This window comes from Lycorma delicatula, chromosome 8, assembly GCF_047948215.1.
Source record: "Lycorma delicatula isolate Av1 chromosome 8, ASM4794821v1, whole genome shotgun sequence".
Classification (NCBI taxonomy): domain Eukaryota; kingdom Metazoa; phylum Arthropoda; class Insecta; order Hemiptera; family Fulgoridae; genus Lycorma; species Lycorma delicatula.
Window position 1 is genome coordinate 9,009,795 of NC_134462.1, and position 17,940 is coordinate 9,027,734.

General features: G+C 28.5%; 1 protein-coding gene across 5 annotated transcripts in view; it reads left to right on the forward strand.

The window, feature by feature from the left end:
* Window positions 1-17,940, forward strand: part of LOC142328946 (alpha-tubulin N-acetyltransferase-like) — a 51,134-nt gene that overhangs the window by 7,484 nt on the left and 25,710 nt on the right. For 4 of the 5 annotated variants that reach the window (XM_075373135.1, XM_075373136.1, XM_075373137.1 and 1 more), the window contains exons 4-6: window positions 717-870; window positions 4,890-5,065; window positions 17,693-17,739. In XM_075373135.1, coding sequence (XP_075229250.1) covers window positions 717-870; window positions 4,890-5,065; window positions 17,693-17,739 — 377 coding nt within the window. Of the gene's footprint in view, window positions 1-716; window positions 871-4,889; window positions 5,066-12,740; window positions 12,948-17,692; window positions 17,740-17,940 lie in introns of all 5 variants that reach the window. The other variant, XR_012757386.1, reaches the window with a different exon arrangement.

Sequence of the window (17,940 nt, forward strand, 5' to 3'; positions counted from 1 at the left end):
CCCTATTTGCTATTGGCTACCCTCATGCTCCAGTAGAGATTACTCACAATCATGGTCGCATAATTAATTACACATTCAAATGATTTGCTTGATTTAAAACCAAGCAAATCATAATTAGGAGTTTTCTGTAAAAAAAAAAATTGTAACTATCACCACCTGGCTTTGTAAACTGAATGCCCTGTTATTAAAGTCAGCAATATTTATTCATTTAATATTTTTTTATTGTTGTGCATCTAAAATCTTTAGCAAAACTATATTTGATAATACAGTTGTACATTTAAGTTAGAGTTATGCATAAATACAAAAAATACAAATCCATATGTAAAGTGATAAGGCCTAAATTAGCAAATCATTGTAAAAGTGGATATGTGAAAACTTACTGAAGGAAAACTTATGCTTTTTCTTTATTCACTAAAATAGGCCAGAAAAATCCTCACAAATTAGAAAACCTATCATTGAACAAATTACTTTCAGTAAATTAGTAGTTGTAGTAGTAGAAGTATTACTTACTGTTAAATAGAAATGTATTGTGAAATTGAATTCATGTTCTTTTGACTTTCCTTTGAAATACAATAATTTAGAAAAATGATGCACTGTAATTTAAGCTGTGGCATGTAAATAAATTCCTGTTTTTCTTTTCTAAAACTTAAATTTATTGCTAAGAATTACAGCATACAGATCATGTGATTTTGTTTATTGCTTTTTTGTCATTTTAGGAAGAAAACACAGTACCACATCGACTTGCCATAGATAAACCATCTGAAAAATTTTTGGCATTTTTATATAAACATTATGGTTTAAGTAAAATAATACCACAAACAAATAACTTTGTTATATTTGATGGATTTTTTTATAATGATTGCAAACAATGTAAGTATTAATTTCATAGTAATAATAAGATATATATTTTTTTTATATATGTATATAATCAGTAGTTATTTATTAATATGTGTATAAACTAATTACATGGTATGAATAATCTTTACTCCTGTAATCCAAATAACATTACATTTCAGCATGTAACTGCTTATAAATATAAAATTATTGTCTTCCTTCCTACTTTTATTTTGGTGTATTTGAATAATTTACAATTCATTTGATACAAACACATTTCCACTGATGGCTGAGGTTATTCATTTAGAAACCCTGTACCTGTCCTCAGGTGGCGCTTTAAGTTCTGGAAGAAAACAGTTTTGGTAGCAACATATATTTAAACTATTCAACTTAAAATCGTGGATTAGTAACTTAAAATCATGGATGCTGCTCCCATTCTGGATAAAAAATGCCTTAACCTAACAAATAATTGCGAGTAAAATTCACTTTCCTTCCTGGAGGAGTCATTGAGCTTCCTTCTGGATGTATATTGTTTCATCTTTTACTGTAGTTCCTCTCCATATCCTCTTTTCATCTTTTACTGCAGTTCCTTTCCGTATCCTTTTTTCATATCTCTGATCCAGTGGCAGCTCGTGTATAGGCACTGTGGAACTGTAGCACCCGTTATTTCCACTTAATATTATCGATAACATTTAATATAATGAGTCCTTTTTTTTTAAGTCTTTCTTTATACTTGTATAATATATAATCCTTAAGCTTAATGTCAGAAGCCATCCCCCAGATTATGAAAAAGATACAAAAATCTTTGTATGGAACTGTGTGCTTCACAGTTCCAGCAGTGTCGTGTTTGACTGTTGTGCGCATGCGCACAAAGGAAGCTGCACGTGAGGCTACGAGGGAGAGAGAGCACTGTTGCTCCTGCTGTACCGACCCTGGCATGTGGTGTATGGTAGTTTTTTAAGAATTTCTAAATATGTAATAATGTTTTCTAATTATGTATTTGTTTCTGTGTACATAGAAATTTAACTTAAGTACCATTGGACTATAGTGTTTTTAAGCGAACATTTTATTAAGTTATCTAATAATATTAAAAAATGTTATGTTTATTGACATTTTATTATTTATTCGGTTAAGCTGAATACGGTTTTTAAATGCAATGTGCTTATATACCATGTACCATATTCTTGAATATGATAAAGTGTAGAATTAGATTATTATCCTGCTTCTAGCTATTCTATTTGATTCTTTTTTCGGTTCTTTTATTTTACAGACACCTTTAACCATGGCCTTGAGAAGGCCCAGAAAAAATTTTCTGGAGCAGCACCCCCCACCTTTTAGAGCTACAAGTTGCCACTGCCCTGATCCCTTCTTCCCTGTAGTGGTTTCTTTAGATATAGATCAGACTCTGCTATGCTGAGAATGCCAATGAAACTGCAATGTGATCCATGGGGGAGATTCCGTATTGAAACCCAGGGCTACTTGTTTCATCCTTCTATAATAAGCTTAATTGTGAAAGTATTTATTATGCAAAGCTAGACCTTACAAGCCTTTCCAAATAAAAATATATCCTCTCATTTTCTATCATTTTTAATAGTAACAAATTATAGTCTTTATGTAAAAAAAATCTATTTTTCACATGTTCCATGTGTTATTTTTTAAAAAGTAATTACTATTGGCATTCTAGTTTGACCACCTGTTTCATGTCAAATCAAAATTGTGATTGATTTGTATGGCATTCCAGAGGTACCCAGATATCTAGTGCAGCTTTCGTAATTCAGGGCATGTAGACATAATGGGCATGTGGAGTCCATTGTTGACATAATGAGTATGCCTTTAACCTCTTACATCAGTGAAGTATCGGACTGGAATGTGTTCTTAAATAAAACCCTTCAAAGAATAATGGTCTGGGATAATACAAGAAGCATTAATTATAATGCTTAATTAGAATTAAATTGTAACTTATTTGGCCAAGCCCTAAAATATCAATCTCCTAAGAGGCTCTATATTATTCTGTTTAATTATTAAATTTTTCCCTTTTGTTAATCTGTTGGATATTCAGTATCAGTTGCATTAAAACTGTTACTGGAGTCTAATATAAATATAATTTGTTTCAATAAAATACATATTATTAAAACTTTAACAACAAAAATAAAATTAATAATAATTTATAAATCAACAGACTGTGTAGTAATTAATAATAATGATATTAGAAATAATTATTTTTAACTTTAATATATTAACCAGACCTGTTGTCTTTCTCTCCGTCCTAAAAAATTATTACATAAGATCATAATTCGGTAAATAAAAACATTGACTTCTACTTTGAATGTGTTCTCTTCAAATAATTTTCCATTCTTTGAAAAGAACATGTTTGTTGGGATGTGTTTTAAAGATGGTTCTCAGCATTGAGTCAGTTGTATTAACATCTTAGTACAGGTAATTGAAAATGGTGCAAAAATTGAGGGAAGTATAACACAGTTGAAACAGAGAGAATGTGTTTGGTGAAAGAAAATACAGCTGTGATTGCAATACAAAAATGTATTGGATACTGGGTTATATCAATAGTCCAAGTAAGAAATGCTTTTTAAAATTTATAGAAAAAAGGGATCTACTAATTTTATTATACACAATAACAGAAAATGAGTAAGGAAGATAAAATTATATGTGTGATTGTTGAAGTACATGTCCGGTCACAGTGGGCTCCATGAAAAAAAAAAAAAAAAAAAAAGACTGATGATACCATTTTGTGCAGTCCTAATTATATATTGACTTTCGTATGTCCCTTTCATTTTGATTACTATATGGGGGTTTTCTGAACCCCAAATTTGACAATCTTGTGCATTAACTTTCCTGCACATATGAAAGGTTGCCTCATCACTAAATAACAATGTTTCAAGATAATTAGGATTGTTTTCGACACAGTGCATTACCTCTGTGGCAAATCGATATTGTAGGCAGCAATCATTTGACTTTAATGTGATGAAGAAGTTTTAACTTCATGCAAAGGAACTAAATTCTTTTAATTAATGAGTAAATGCAGGCAAATGTGAAAAATAAACTTTATTCGTTTACTCAGTATTGCAAATGAACATACTAAAAATTTTGAAAATTGGAAAAAGTAAAATGACAAGAATAGAATGAAGAATAAATAGATCAAACATCTGTAACTAATTTTTAGATATATATCATAGAATACAATATTGATTGAACACATATGCTATAAAAATCTGATGTGGGCATTACATGACTTCCTTGTATGCCTATTAAACTACATATACACATTTTTTGCTGCACTTCATTTAAACTTATTTCATTTGAAAGTGCCAGTCCTGGAAAGTCTAGGCAGCCTAGTTATGAACTGAAAATTCCTCGAACCACTGTTACTCCATATAGTAATCAAAATGAAAGGGACACATGAAAGTCAATATATAATTAGGACTGCACAAAATGGTATCATCGGTCTGTTTTTTTTTTTCATGGAGCCCACTGTGACCGGACATGTACTTCAACAACAATCTTGTGTGTTAACTTGATCTTTGCCGTTCTTCAGATCCCTGCAGGCTTTAGTTTCCAACAAGATGATACTCCAACATGAGGAGTTCCAACTGCATGACCACCTAATTTAATTTAAAGATATTACTCCTTTGGACTTTTGGGCTTGGAGATTTATTAAGCATTAAAAGTTTTCTGTATCAAAGAAAAATTTGAGATTTGGGCGATTTAAAACAAAGAATTGTCGAAGCTGTTGTCTTATAATGCTGCAGATGCTCCTAGACACCTGGCAAGAGTTAAATTATCATCTAGATATCTGCCGAACTACAAAAGATGCACACATTTAACTTGACTAACCTACATTAAAACTTCATGAGTTGTGTTTATTAAAAAAAAAATTATTAAATTATATTTACTGGTTCTCTTAATATAAGCAGGTTACTTTTGGATACCTTTAGCCCACATACCCAGTATATATAAATATTAGTGTTCGATTTCATACAGACAAATTATTATTTTAACATCTACATATACTTTATTATTAAAACATGATTTTATTACAGCCATAGGAAAAACAGAAATTATTGATAATGGTCAAGTTACAGAAGCAGATAATTTGTATAAATCTGTATCAAGGCAGTCATATGGAGATTACCATCATATTAGAAGTGATGACCATTGTAATGCACAAATATATGGAAGGCAGCCTCCATATAAACCTTTATCAACTATTGGAAAGGTAACTTAATTAGATTCTCAACTATTCTGTCATATTATTTCATTTTCTGTTAATTATCATTTTATTTAAGGACTATCTTAAAAGTAAATGTTGTTTGATTTGTAATGATTGTGTAATATGAACATATCAGGTTAAATATATTTTTTTACTGAAATTTTACATCTTAGTACTTTTCTGCGGAATAACCACCAATATTTATCATACCATTGCATCCAGGAATTTGTTGTAACAATTCGTAAGATTCAAAATACTTCTTTTAAAATATCCTTTACTGCCAATACATTTAACATCTGTTTGACAGCTTCTTTTAATAATTCCTCCCAACTCACTTTTCACCCAAAAATTTCTTCAGTTTTACGAATTAATGGAAGTAAAACTAAATCAAGACTATACAGTAGATGACTGAATTTCCCTAGTGAACATATCACAATTGTGCAGAATCTCATCCTGTAATAATATAATGCCATTTTTCAGCAATCGCCTTTTGTCTTCAGATGTGCCTGGCATATCTAACCATATTGTAACAACTTACACATGGGCAATTTAAAAAAAGACTGTTATAGATGTATCCAAATAAATCATTTTATATTCGAGATAACTGATTTTTTTTTTTAATTTTAGTTTCAACATGCTTTTTCAATTTTTTTGTGATGAGTGATAGTCACATAGAAAATTTTCATCATATTAGTTCTGCTGTAAAAAAAAAACTGCTTACATTCCCTTCATTCATTGCATTAACATCATTGACAAAAACTAGTTGGTTATGATTTTTATTGAGTATCAACATTTCAAAAGTCCAAAACCCTTATCTCTGGACAAATTTTACTATTGGTGGCACATTGTCATATTTATTTTAAAACTTTACTCTCCACACATAAATGTTCATATAGAATCAAACCAGATGACAAACCAAAGCAAACCAATGATGGGCATTACAGGTGTGCCAGTCTTCACAAGAAAAATTATTGTTACTTTCAAGATAACTCTTGAAGCTATTTGATTTATTATGTTTATTGGTTATATCATGTGAAATAATTGAAAAGATAACCTTTTTAACACATTTCTATAATTTAGGTTGCCATTGACCTAAGCACAGGTTTCTTAATATTTATGCTAGTTAATAGTCTGACAGTGGTTTGTCATCAAAGTGCTTTTTACATCACCAGCTTGCATGATGTGTTACATGTGAATCTCACCTTTTTTTCACCATGTTTTGATCTTATGCTTAGTTATAGGTGCTTTTTTGGTTTTATATATTTTGTTCCTTTTTTCCTCCTTTGTATCCTCTTACTTATGTTATACATTTTTTTCTCTTTTCCTAGAATTTTACTTAAAATTACAGTTTAATAATATTACTAAGTTATAATTAAAATTCCAAACAATAATATACATTTTATAATTTTTTTTATGGTTTCATTGTCATTTTTTTATACATTATATTAGACAGAACAACAATCTATCTAGGAAAAAAGTCTTAGGTTATGGGCAGCCAAAGCATTCAACAGACAAAAAATCAACATGCAGCTAGTTGAATGTAGGATTTAGTTATATTTCTAACTGCAAATGTTCTACTTATAATAAACCATGTCATTAATTCTAATATCTTGTATTAAATGCTTCATGAATATACCTTAAAGTACATTGTAAAAGTTGATGGATGAAAAAATAGAGTAACAGCTTCTTATCAAACAGAAGATCCCTCACCCACAAATTTAGGTATTTATTATTTTTTTTAATTGTGTAATAATTATGTTTACTGCTTTTTTGTTTCACCAAAAAAATCTTGAAAAAAATTGAATTTTTTTTTACAGCTAAGTTTCTATCAGAAGTATGTTAGCAATTTTATTTGTCCTGTAAAATTTGCTAGAGTTTGTGGAACGTGTCAACTTCATTGGCTAAAAAATAGTTGTTGCTTACTTTTTTAAAGAACATAAATTATAATTTTAATGTTATTATTTAGAAAACTAATATGTATATTAATATAAAATCATTCATACTCTGATTTAAGCACCACAACTCTACTAAAACTATTATTTAAGATACTATTAATTAAATCATTCATTATTGTACTAATATTTTTATTAGTACTAAAAAGATTTAAAAGTAATGGGAGTGTTCTGTTCTTTTGACTACATTACATTAAGCCAAAGTACGTAATTTTCAGTATCTTTATGAACAACTCTTTTAGATTTATAATTAACATATTTTATATCATTTGATATTTTGTGTGTTAATACCTATCAGTGATGGCTGGCTGAGTAGTTTAAAATTCAGTTGGATGTTTCCAACAAGCCACATACCTTTGGGTGGCAAGGGTTTTCACCTTGCTTCAGAAAAGCAAGGTGATATATTTGATCTGATTAATGCAAAATTGTTAATTGGTAAATTTCTTCTCCCTTCATATATAAAGGTACAGTTAATTCAGGGATTATAGATGATATGAATTACTAAGTGGAAGAGCTCTGAAACTCTCCTTTGGTAGGGATTGTTTATCTCATAATTAATTTTGAGAAAAGGCAAATAATATTGTATTGGATTAATGTTTTTCATTATACTACAAATTTCTACAGAATATGTGTGTGGAATTTTATTACATTATATAATTCTCTATATTTTCTTTTATAACTCACTTTATATGTTCTGTAATTCTTGCTGCTGACATTAACATTATATTGCTGCATTAGAAATTACAACCCACAATTTTTTTATGTAAACAATTTAGTTTATAAATGATAAAACTTTTACTTTACTTTTACTTTTTTTGCATTTAGCCTTTATATTAATTTTAAATTATATAATTTCAAAAGAAGAAAATTATTTAGATTTTTCACTGCCATAACCACATCATTGCATGAATGAATGTATTAGAATATTTCTAATTAACGAGAATAAAAAGTTTCATTAACTACTTATACTTCATTTTTCACTTTGTCCATCTAATCTTCTCCAATTTCCTCCATTTCCTCCGACATTTCAAATGGCTCCATCCTCTCGTTTTCTTAGTGTGCATGTTTCACATACATACAGAAGTACATCCCAAATGTAACACTTGTTAAGACGCTTCAACTTTTTAAAATACAGTTTATTATGTAATAACTCTTTCATTCTATTAAGTGGTTCCTTAGTCATTGCTCTTCTTACTTTTAATTCATTTCATTTTTGTGCAGACATTCAATGGCTTGTCATCTCCTATCCTCATTTTTTTTCCTAATATTCATTCTCATTCCTTATTTTGTCATTGTCTTCTAATTTCAAAATTATCAGTTCAATTCCCTGTGCCTTTTTTCATAAATCATGTCTGGAAACCTTATATATTTTTTCTCTTTACTTCTTTACTGATTTCTTCATCTTCACCTACATTATTGTTTATAATTTCTTCTGTGTAGATATTAAACAAGGTAGGCGATATCCAGCACCCTTGCCTTATATTTTTAGGATAAACCACTCAATTTGAACATCTATTTCTGTAACCATTTTCTGATTGAAGGAACAATTCTTAATTAAGCTTTTATTTCTCCACTTCAATATATATTTTAATTAATTTTTTTTTATTTTTATTATATTATATAGATTATTTAAAAAATAATTTTAAATATTTTAAAATCATTTTCTAAATGTATTACTATTTGTGCTTGTAAAAAAATAGTATTATTTACTAGGTTTTTTACTTAATTTTATTTTTTGTTTATTTTTATTATTAACATATTATATTAAAAATTCATATTATCTCAATAATACTGCTATCCTTCATTTTAGAATTATTGGCTCTGCCTTTTATCCAGAAGTGTCTGGGTTCAAATCCTGACATTTTTCATACAATGTAAATTTTATTTCTTTATGAAGAAAGTATTGAACTATTATTGGGCATTAGACTGTCACCAATCCAGATTAATAAATATATATTTATATATATTTTTTTTTTTTTGTCTTCAGTCATTTGACTGGTTTGATGCAGCTCTCCAAGATTCCCTACCTAGTGCTAGTCATTTCATTTCAGTATACCCTCTACATCCTACATTCCTAACAATTTGTTTTACATATTCCAAATGTGGTCTGCCTACACAATTTTTTCCTTCTACCTGTCCTTCCAATATTAAAGCGACTATTCCAGGATGCCTTAGTATGTGGCCTATAAGTCTCTCTTCTTTTAACTATATTTTTCCAAATGCTTCTTTCTTCATCTATTTGCCGCAATACCTCTTCATTTGTCACTTTATCCACCCATCTGATTTTTAACATTCTCCTATAACACCACATTTCAAATCTAATCTAATCTTGTCTTCTCAGATACTCCGATTGTCCAAGTTTCACTTCCATATAAAGCGACACTCCAAACATATACTTTCAAAAATCTTTTCCTGGCATTTAAATTAATTTTTGATGTAAACAAATTATATTTCTTACTGAAGGCTCGTTTTGCTTGTGCTATTCGGCATTTTATATCGCTCCTGCTTCGTCCATCTTTAGTAATTCTACTTCCCAAATAACAAAATTCTTCTACCTCCATAATCTTTTCTCCTCCTATTTTCACATTCAGTGGTCCATCTTTGTTATTTCTACTACATTTCATTACTTTTGTTTTGTTCTTGTTTATTTTCATGCGATAGTTCTTGCGTAGGACTTCATCTATGCCGTTCATTGTTTTCTTCTAACTCCTTTTTACTCTCGGCTAGAATTACTATATCATCAGCAAATCGTAGCATCTTTATCTTTTCACCTTGTACTGTTACTCCGAATCTAAATTGTTCTTTAACATCATTAACTGCTAGTTCCATGTAAAGATTAAAAAGTAACGGAGATAGGGAACATCATTGTCGGACTCCCTTTCTCATTACGGCTTCTTTCTTATGTTCTTCAATTGTTACTGTTGCTGTTTGGTTCCTGTACATGTTAGCAATTGTTTTTCTATCTCTGTATTTGAATCCTAATTTTTTTAAAATGCTTAACATTTTATTCCAGTCTACGTTATCGAATGCCTTTTCTCGGTCTATAAACGCCAAGTATGTTGATTTGTTTTTCTTTAATCTTCCTTCTACTATTAATCTGAGGCCTAAAATTGCTTCCCTTGTCCCTATACTTTTCCTGAAACCAAATTGGTCTTCTCCTAACACTTCTTCCACTCTCCTCTCAATTCTTCTGTATAGAATTCTAGTTAAGATTTATGATGCATGACTAGTTAAACTAATTGTTCTGTATTCTTCACATTTATCTGCCCTTCTTTCTTTGGTATCATTACTATAACACTTTTTTTGAAGTCTGACGGAAATTCCCCTTTTTCATAAATATTACACACCAATTTGTATAATCTATCAATCGCTTCCTCACCTGCACTGCGCAGTAATTCTATAGGTATTCCGTCTATTCCAGGAGCCTTTCTGCCATTTAAATCTTTTAATGCTCTCTTAAATTCAGATCTCAGTATTGTTTCTCCCATTTCATCCTCCTCAACTTCCTCTTCTTCCTCTATAACACCATTTTCTAATTCATGTCCTCCGTATTAACTCTTCAATATATTCCACCCATCTATCGACTTTACCTTTCGTATTATATATTGGTGTACCATCTTTGTTTAACACATTATTAGATTTTAATTTATGTACCCCAAAATTTTCCTTAACTTTCCTGTATGCTCCGTCTATTTTACCAATGTTCATTTCTCTTTCCACTTCTGAACACTTTTCTTTAATCCACTCTTCTTTCGCCAGTTTGCACTTCCTGTCTATAGCATTTCTTAATTGCCGATAGCTCCTTTTACTTTCTTCATCACTAGCATTCTTATATTTTCTACGTTCATCCATCAGCTGCAATATATCGTCTGAAACCCAAGGTTTTCTACCAGTTCTTTTTATTCCGCCTAAGTTCGCTTCTGCTGATTTAAGAATTTCTTTTTTAACTTCTTCTACATTTTCTACCTTATCTTTTTTACTCAGACCTCTTGCGATGTCCTCCTCAAAAATCTTCTTTACCTCCTCTTCCTCAAGCTTCTCTAAATTCCACCGATTCATCTGACACCTTTTCTTCAGGTTTTTAAACCCCAATCTACATTTAATTATCACCAAATTATGGTCGCATTGTTCATTTACAATGGCAGTTCATTTTTTAGTACTGATACTGATAACCAGTAAAATAAGAATGAATACCATGTTTAAAATCTTTTTTTTATATACTTTACAAAGAAAAGAACAGTAATACTTTCAGTCACATGGTGGGATTGAGGATGAAAATAAATTTTCAATACATTCCAAGGTATGAGGAGTAAATAAATACAATTTACTTAGATTGTGGTTTCCATATATATATTTATTTATTATAGGCCTATGTATAAAATCTTCTGGCTCAAAAATTTCCAAAACTATTGGAACAATTTCAATGAAATTTATTTATGCTCTAGCAGTATATCTGAAGTTGTGCATTTGAAAATTTGATGGAGATTGGGTGAGTCATTCTTGAGTTACGCTCAGTTTAAGGTTGAAAAGATTTAAGTGGGACAAGTTAGAATTGTGGTTTGTTATGATTTTGCAAGTTGGATGTTTTTTTATCTGAAGTGTCTGTTGTTAGCAATATCATTTGGTGTATTCAGGTAGCATTACCTGCTTTGAGGGTCATGATGACTGGGTATGTGTTTTTTATGTTTTATGTTGACTGTGTGATGGTATATTTTTCATATACGCTTGTGCAGTGAGTCACAGTGGTAAGTGATTTAATGCTTTCGTGTAGGGTCTGCTGGTTAATTTAACATATGTAGTGCATTGTACTCTAAAATCAGTGCGTTTCTGACTGCAAAATAGTGAAGGCGTCAGAATTATTATCTTATTGCTGATTTTCTTGTTATAGTATATTAAAATTATTTGTTTTATATTTTTTATATGTCTGTAATTTTATTTTATTTGTTTTTTTTTTTTTTTTTTTACTTGTTTGTTATTTCTGTTTCTTATTTATTTCTTCTCATTTTCTTTGTGAAATTTTAGATTAAAATGACTTTATACTTTTTCAAAAGGAACTATCATAAAATAACAAAAACTATGTCTTCTTGTCAGTTCAGCACTAGAGATTTTAATTTTTTTAAATTTATTAACTAATAATTTTATAATATAAATAAATTAATTGTATTATAATAATTATATAACGTTTGCTATTATTTTTGTTTATTTACTTATTATTGTTTCTTAGATTTTCAGAATTTATTTTTTTAATTGTTTTATATATAACACAGTAATAATTTCTTGAAGTTTAAAGACAAAATGTTTGTATGATATAATCAAGTGTTCAGTGATGGTATCACTGATCGTACAGTTAAGTAGATGTGGTCAGTTATATAAAACATGTTATTTAATAACATAACATTAAATTATTGTAAATTACAATAATTATAAAATAGATTCCAAAGACTTTGTTATGGATCAAAAGCAACTTCTCAGTTGGTTCTAATCAGTTACTATACTTGATAGTTTATTTAATAACATTGAGAGTATAATTAATAAATTGCAGTGACCAATAGGTTTAAATTACTTTTTAAATTTATAATTTTTTTACATATACTTAAGTATGAATACTCAATACTAAGAATTTTTTTCACCCCACAAAGAAAATGTTCTATTATTTATATTTTCCTTTTATTGTATTAAAATGTGATTAATCTGTGTTTTTAGTTATATTAATGATTGTCATTCTGCAGGAAAATCAAAATTCATCATCGGATGACGATTCATCTTGTGACATTCCAGCAGCCTTTTAGACAATGCTGCCGACTTCCATTTAAAATAAAAATTCTTCTACTTTGTATATATATATATATATATTTAATCGCCATACAGTTTATTAATTAAATAAATCCTCCTTATTATGAATATAAAATACTGAAAGTATATGGTATTAAAATATGGTATGAAGAACATTTTTTTTCTTTCTTATTAACAGGTCTTTGCTTTATAACAAATTTATGAAGAATCATTTCGAGTTTAATACATGCTTTTATATACTGGATTATATATACCCTCTGGCAATAACAATTTATAACATATACTGTTTCATCTCTTTCCTTCCATGTATTATATTATATGTACACTATAATAAACAATTAATGATATTTATTACTAACTGCCTAAATTACCCGGTGTTCTTTCAGTTATCAGTTCTTATATTTTTAGGAAGAGAACTCTTAGTCAAAAGGAACTTGTTCCAAAAACTTTTCCTGTGACCTATTACAGATGTTACCTTAATTTCTACTTATTTGAAATTTTATACCAAAAGCATCCTTAGTAAACATACTGACCATATTTTGGTTAAAATATGGTCTGGATATATTTTTAAAATTAATATTTGGAATATTTTTAATTAATACATAGTTCAGAGTTCAATTAAAGTTAATAAATTCATGCTACATGTTTCAATTTGATCTTTTAAACAAACGTGACTCAAATCAAAACATTGAAGCAATAATTTGTTTCAGTTTTTGTATGAAACTCAAAAAAATAAAATTTGTATTAACAGTAAAGCATCAAAACTACCAGCTACAAGAAAAAACTGTTTTGCTGGTATAATGATTAAACATGCCTACTTTATATTTTTTATATAATCATCAGTGTAAGTACATTTCATATTCAAAGACAAACCTTATACAACACTCTACCAATATGCAGTCTCATTTCCAACTGCTTGCTCCTTCAAACAGGAGAGAACCAAGATGCTTAAGTGGAGGTGATAATCCTTTGCATTATCAAGATCTGTACTGCCTATTGTCTGTGTGTGTATATATATATATATATAAAATATCTAAAACATTTGTAGGTAGTTTTGTGAAAGGATTTTGTATATATTAATTCACAACAGATACTATAGAATGTATCATAAATGTGAAAGTAACTTATATATTACGTAACAAAATATTTTATCGATATTTTAAACTGTTTTCATTAAATTGCACATGTTATTTCTGTTATCATTTATCAAAATGTTTTTACAAGGTGGTTTGCTAATAACATGGAAAGTAATAAAATTCATAAATTTAGTTTATTATATAGCATTTCTGTTATTGGCAGATTTTAGTAGCATGCTCTTTAGCTCTCCAAAGAGAAACTCTTCCTACTGTAAAAGTTATCTATGGAAATCTGTTAGATGTGTTTTTAACAACTAGCATTTCATTTGTGTTTCACATTCTTTTTCCTGTTTTTTTTGTAATGCGTTTCCTTGAAATTTTTTTCAGTATTGAATGATTTAAATGCACTGAATCTACGTATTAGCATAATTTTTTTTAATTGTTTAATATTTTCTTTCTGTCTTGCATTTCTAGCTGTATTGAAAGTGGTATGCCTCATGAGAAAATAGTTAAATATGTTATCTAATCCTTTGACAATAAATAGAAGTACATAATAGACAGATTAACATCATATTCTGTTTTTTCTCCTGCTTCAGTTTTAAGAAATTGACAACTGTAATTTTTATTATAAAAACTGCTAATTTATTTATAAAATTAACTTTTTCTCAAATTATTAAATTATTTTTCATTTTAATTGTTAGTTAATATGAAAATGTAGATGGCAAATGACACAAATTTTAATATTTATTATAAGTAGAAGAATTAAAATGCTAAGTATTTTAAAATTGTATGTAGTTTATAATAATCATGTTTAGTGGTGGTAATAATAATAATAATAGTAATATAATAATGCTAAGTATGATTATGTAGTGTATAATATAATTTAAGTATTTTTTAACAGACTAATAACATTTTTTGCTTTTGTTAACCATTTTATTCATATAATAGTTTGAATACTGTGTTTTTCTATTTTCTTTATTGTATATTGTTTTGTACCAGATCGGAATGCATAATTATGATATCTGTTCTTTTATATGAAGTAATAATGTTTTGTAGTTATGAGCACTTATTTAAGTAGAGTCTGTATTAGAGGACTTAGAATTGGAGAAGTACAGATAAGTTCTAATTGGTGAAGCTACACCATCAGCTGAATTTCAGCATATCAAGCAACAACTGCCAACCTGACTGTTGTTGTATGACACATGTTTATGTTGTTTGTAAATCAGTCCTTCACTAGTTTTAACTGAAATAGAAATCATCTGGAATGAGTTAAAGGAAAGTACATACTAAAAGATCTATCAAATAAAGGTTTAAATTTATTTTACAATGCAGTAAATATAAATCCTAAATGTATAAGCATTAGAATAAAAAAGGACACATCCAAAAATATAGAAAAAATTGGAAATTTAATGTATGGAATCTCAGTATAAATAAGAAAAGTGTACATAATTCAGTCATTCTCATTAGCCACCAATATCTAAGTTTTTCATTTTCATACGATACAAATCAAAAATATAGAAATACACCTATTTTATTTTATACCAATTGTTAATGTATACACTGTTTAAAATTATATGAAATGTTTTTTATATCAAAATAACTCCCCAAAGTTTTTTCTATAAAAATAAGTATATTTACGTTTGAAACTACTTAAATTGAAACCATCTATTAAATTAATTTACTTGAAAAATTTAAAAAAAATTACATTTTTCAATTGTATAATGTTTTTCTGCATCCAGAACTTATTCTCAGTTTTATTTTATATAACATTATCATCTTAATCTTGATTAATAATCTATAGATTTTTATTGATTTATCTATAGTGTTCATCTTAAAGTATTGAGTACTTAGCATGAAAAATATTAAATTCAGATTTTAAACTAAAAATAAACATTGAAATTGCATTGTGAGTCTGTTGGTGGTTATAATAAATATTCCTACCTTATATGAAAAAATATTTAAAGAAATTTTTTAAGACTTAGAAAAAGATGGTTGGATAAGGAATAAATGAGATTCAAAACTGGAAGAGCAATAGTAGATGTAATTTAATTATTTAAGGAATCATAATAAAAGAAATGGGAATCTTGTTAGGAATATGGAATAATTAGAATATGGAAATCATAATAGAAAAAATAGTTGCTCCTAGTAATTATATGTTTTATTTATCAAAAGCTTACCACATGATAAATGGGGAAGTATTGAAAGAGATGAAGAAAATTTAATAAAAACTGTAAAATAATTTGTGAGAACTAGAATCGGGTCATGACATTTGATGTGGCTTGAGTTAAAAAGTGAAGTAATACAAGGATGTGTAGTTTCACCTCCCCATCATTTCTATTAATGAGATACTAAAGATCAAGAAACAAAGAAGGAAAAATAAAGCATGTTCATAAATAACATTTTTTTATGTGACTGAAGGTATAAAATAATTGTAGATAAAAAAAGTATTTATTTGGATTTTTTTTTTAAATCACAGTGGTTGGAGACAGTCTTTTAAACAACAGAAAATTAGAAAAGGAAGTAGAATGCTTGCATTTTGCAAGCATGAGTTTGAAGAATTTAAGCTGGATGAAATAATCAATGCAAGAAAATAGATCGCGTTGTTAATATTTTGTTAAAATGTCAAGGTATGCTATGGTTTGAATCCAAATCACTGAATAAAAGAGGGAAGGCTATTTTATTTAATAAATGTGATATTTAAATGAGGAAGACAAAATACCAAAAGTGAAACGCAAAGATGAGAGGATTTAGAAAGAAAGGATTTGTAATATACAAGGTCTGTTTAGAAAATAACCAAAAATTTTTCATTGTGTGCCAGCAGATATATTTAATGACATGCGGTTGCAGCATTGTGTTCTGGATAACCTCCTCTGTAACCACATGTTCTTGTATTGTGTTGATATCTTGTTTAATCTTCATGTTATTGTTACTTGAGTGCAACATGTTAAAGGATTTGTACCGATTTTTATAATGTGCAATTTTTTGGTGATTGAAATTTTGTCTCAGTGTCATAGCCATAAACCCAGCTTTCATTTTACATTAGGACCCTTTGTATGAATGTTTCACTGTCATTGGCTTGCTGAAGTTGCTGACAAACATCACTCGTTCTTTCTGTTGTTCGGTCATAAAACGAGGTACAAACTTTGCTGCAACTCTATGAATGTTCAATTTTTCAGTCAAAATGTCATGGCATGATCCAATCAAGATGCTAACCTCTTCTCCAAATTCTCTGACAGTCAATTCGCAATTTACCTGCACCAAATCGTTGATTTTTCTGAACATGAGCGTCATCATTTGAAGTCAAAGGCCTTCCTGATCGAGGGTCACCTTTAATTTTACTTCACTTTTAAATCATGAAAACCACTGCAATAACACAAAACTAAACGAGATATTAACAATCCAAAAACAGGAGGTTTAGAGGAAGTTATGTGCAACACAATATTGTCAACCACATGTCACTAAATATCTCTGTTGGCATGTAATTAAAACTGTTCAGTTATTTTCTGAACAGATCTCGTATCATGATATGAATGGTGTAGAGGTGATTGTTGGTCCAAGAGAGTTTGAGGAAAGTAACTGAAGGCCCGACTCAAGAAAACTTAGAAGAAAAATTCTGATGATTACTATTGGGATTGTAATATTAATAGAATTTTATTTTTCACTTAATATTTAGAATTTATCTGATGTGCTTTTATTTTTGTTGTTTCAGCAATATTTTTTGATTAATGTAAAATTTGGCTATATTTTTGTAGAAATTGAAAATTTTTAATTGTCTATTCTAAATTATAACGAAATGTTTCTTCTGTTTTCAGATAGTTCAATCATCCCCTAGTACTTTAGAAACAACTAAAAGAAGTGGGTATGTATACTTTTCATTTTTATATGTTTTTAAACACAATTTTGCAGTATATTTTACACTTTTGATTATTTATTTATGTTTTTGCATAACTAATTATTTCATATTATTTTATATTTATACATGATAATTTTTCCCAATAATTTAAAATTCTTTCACAATTGTAATTTGAATCATCACGATTTGTAGATAAATTTTTGTATT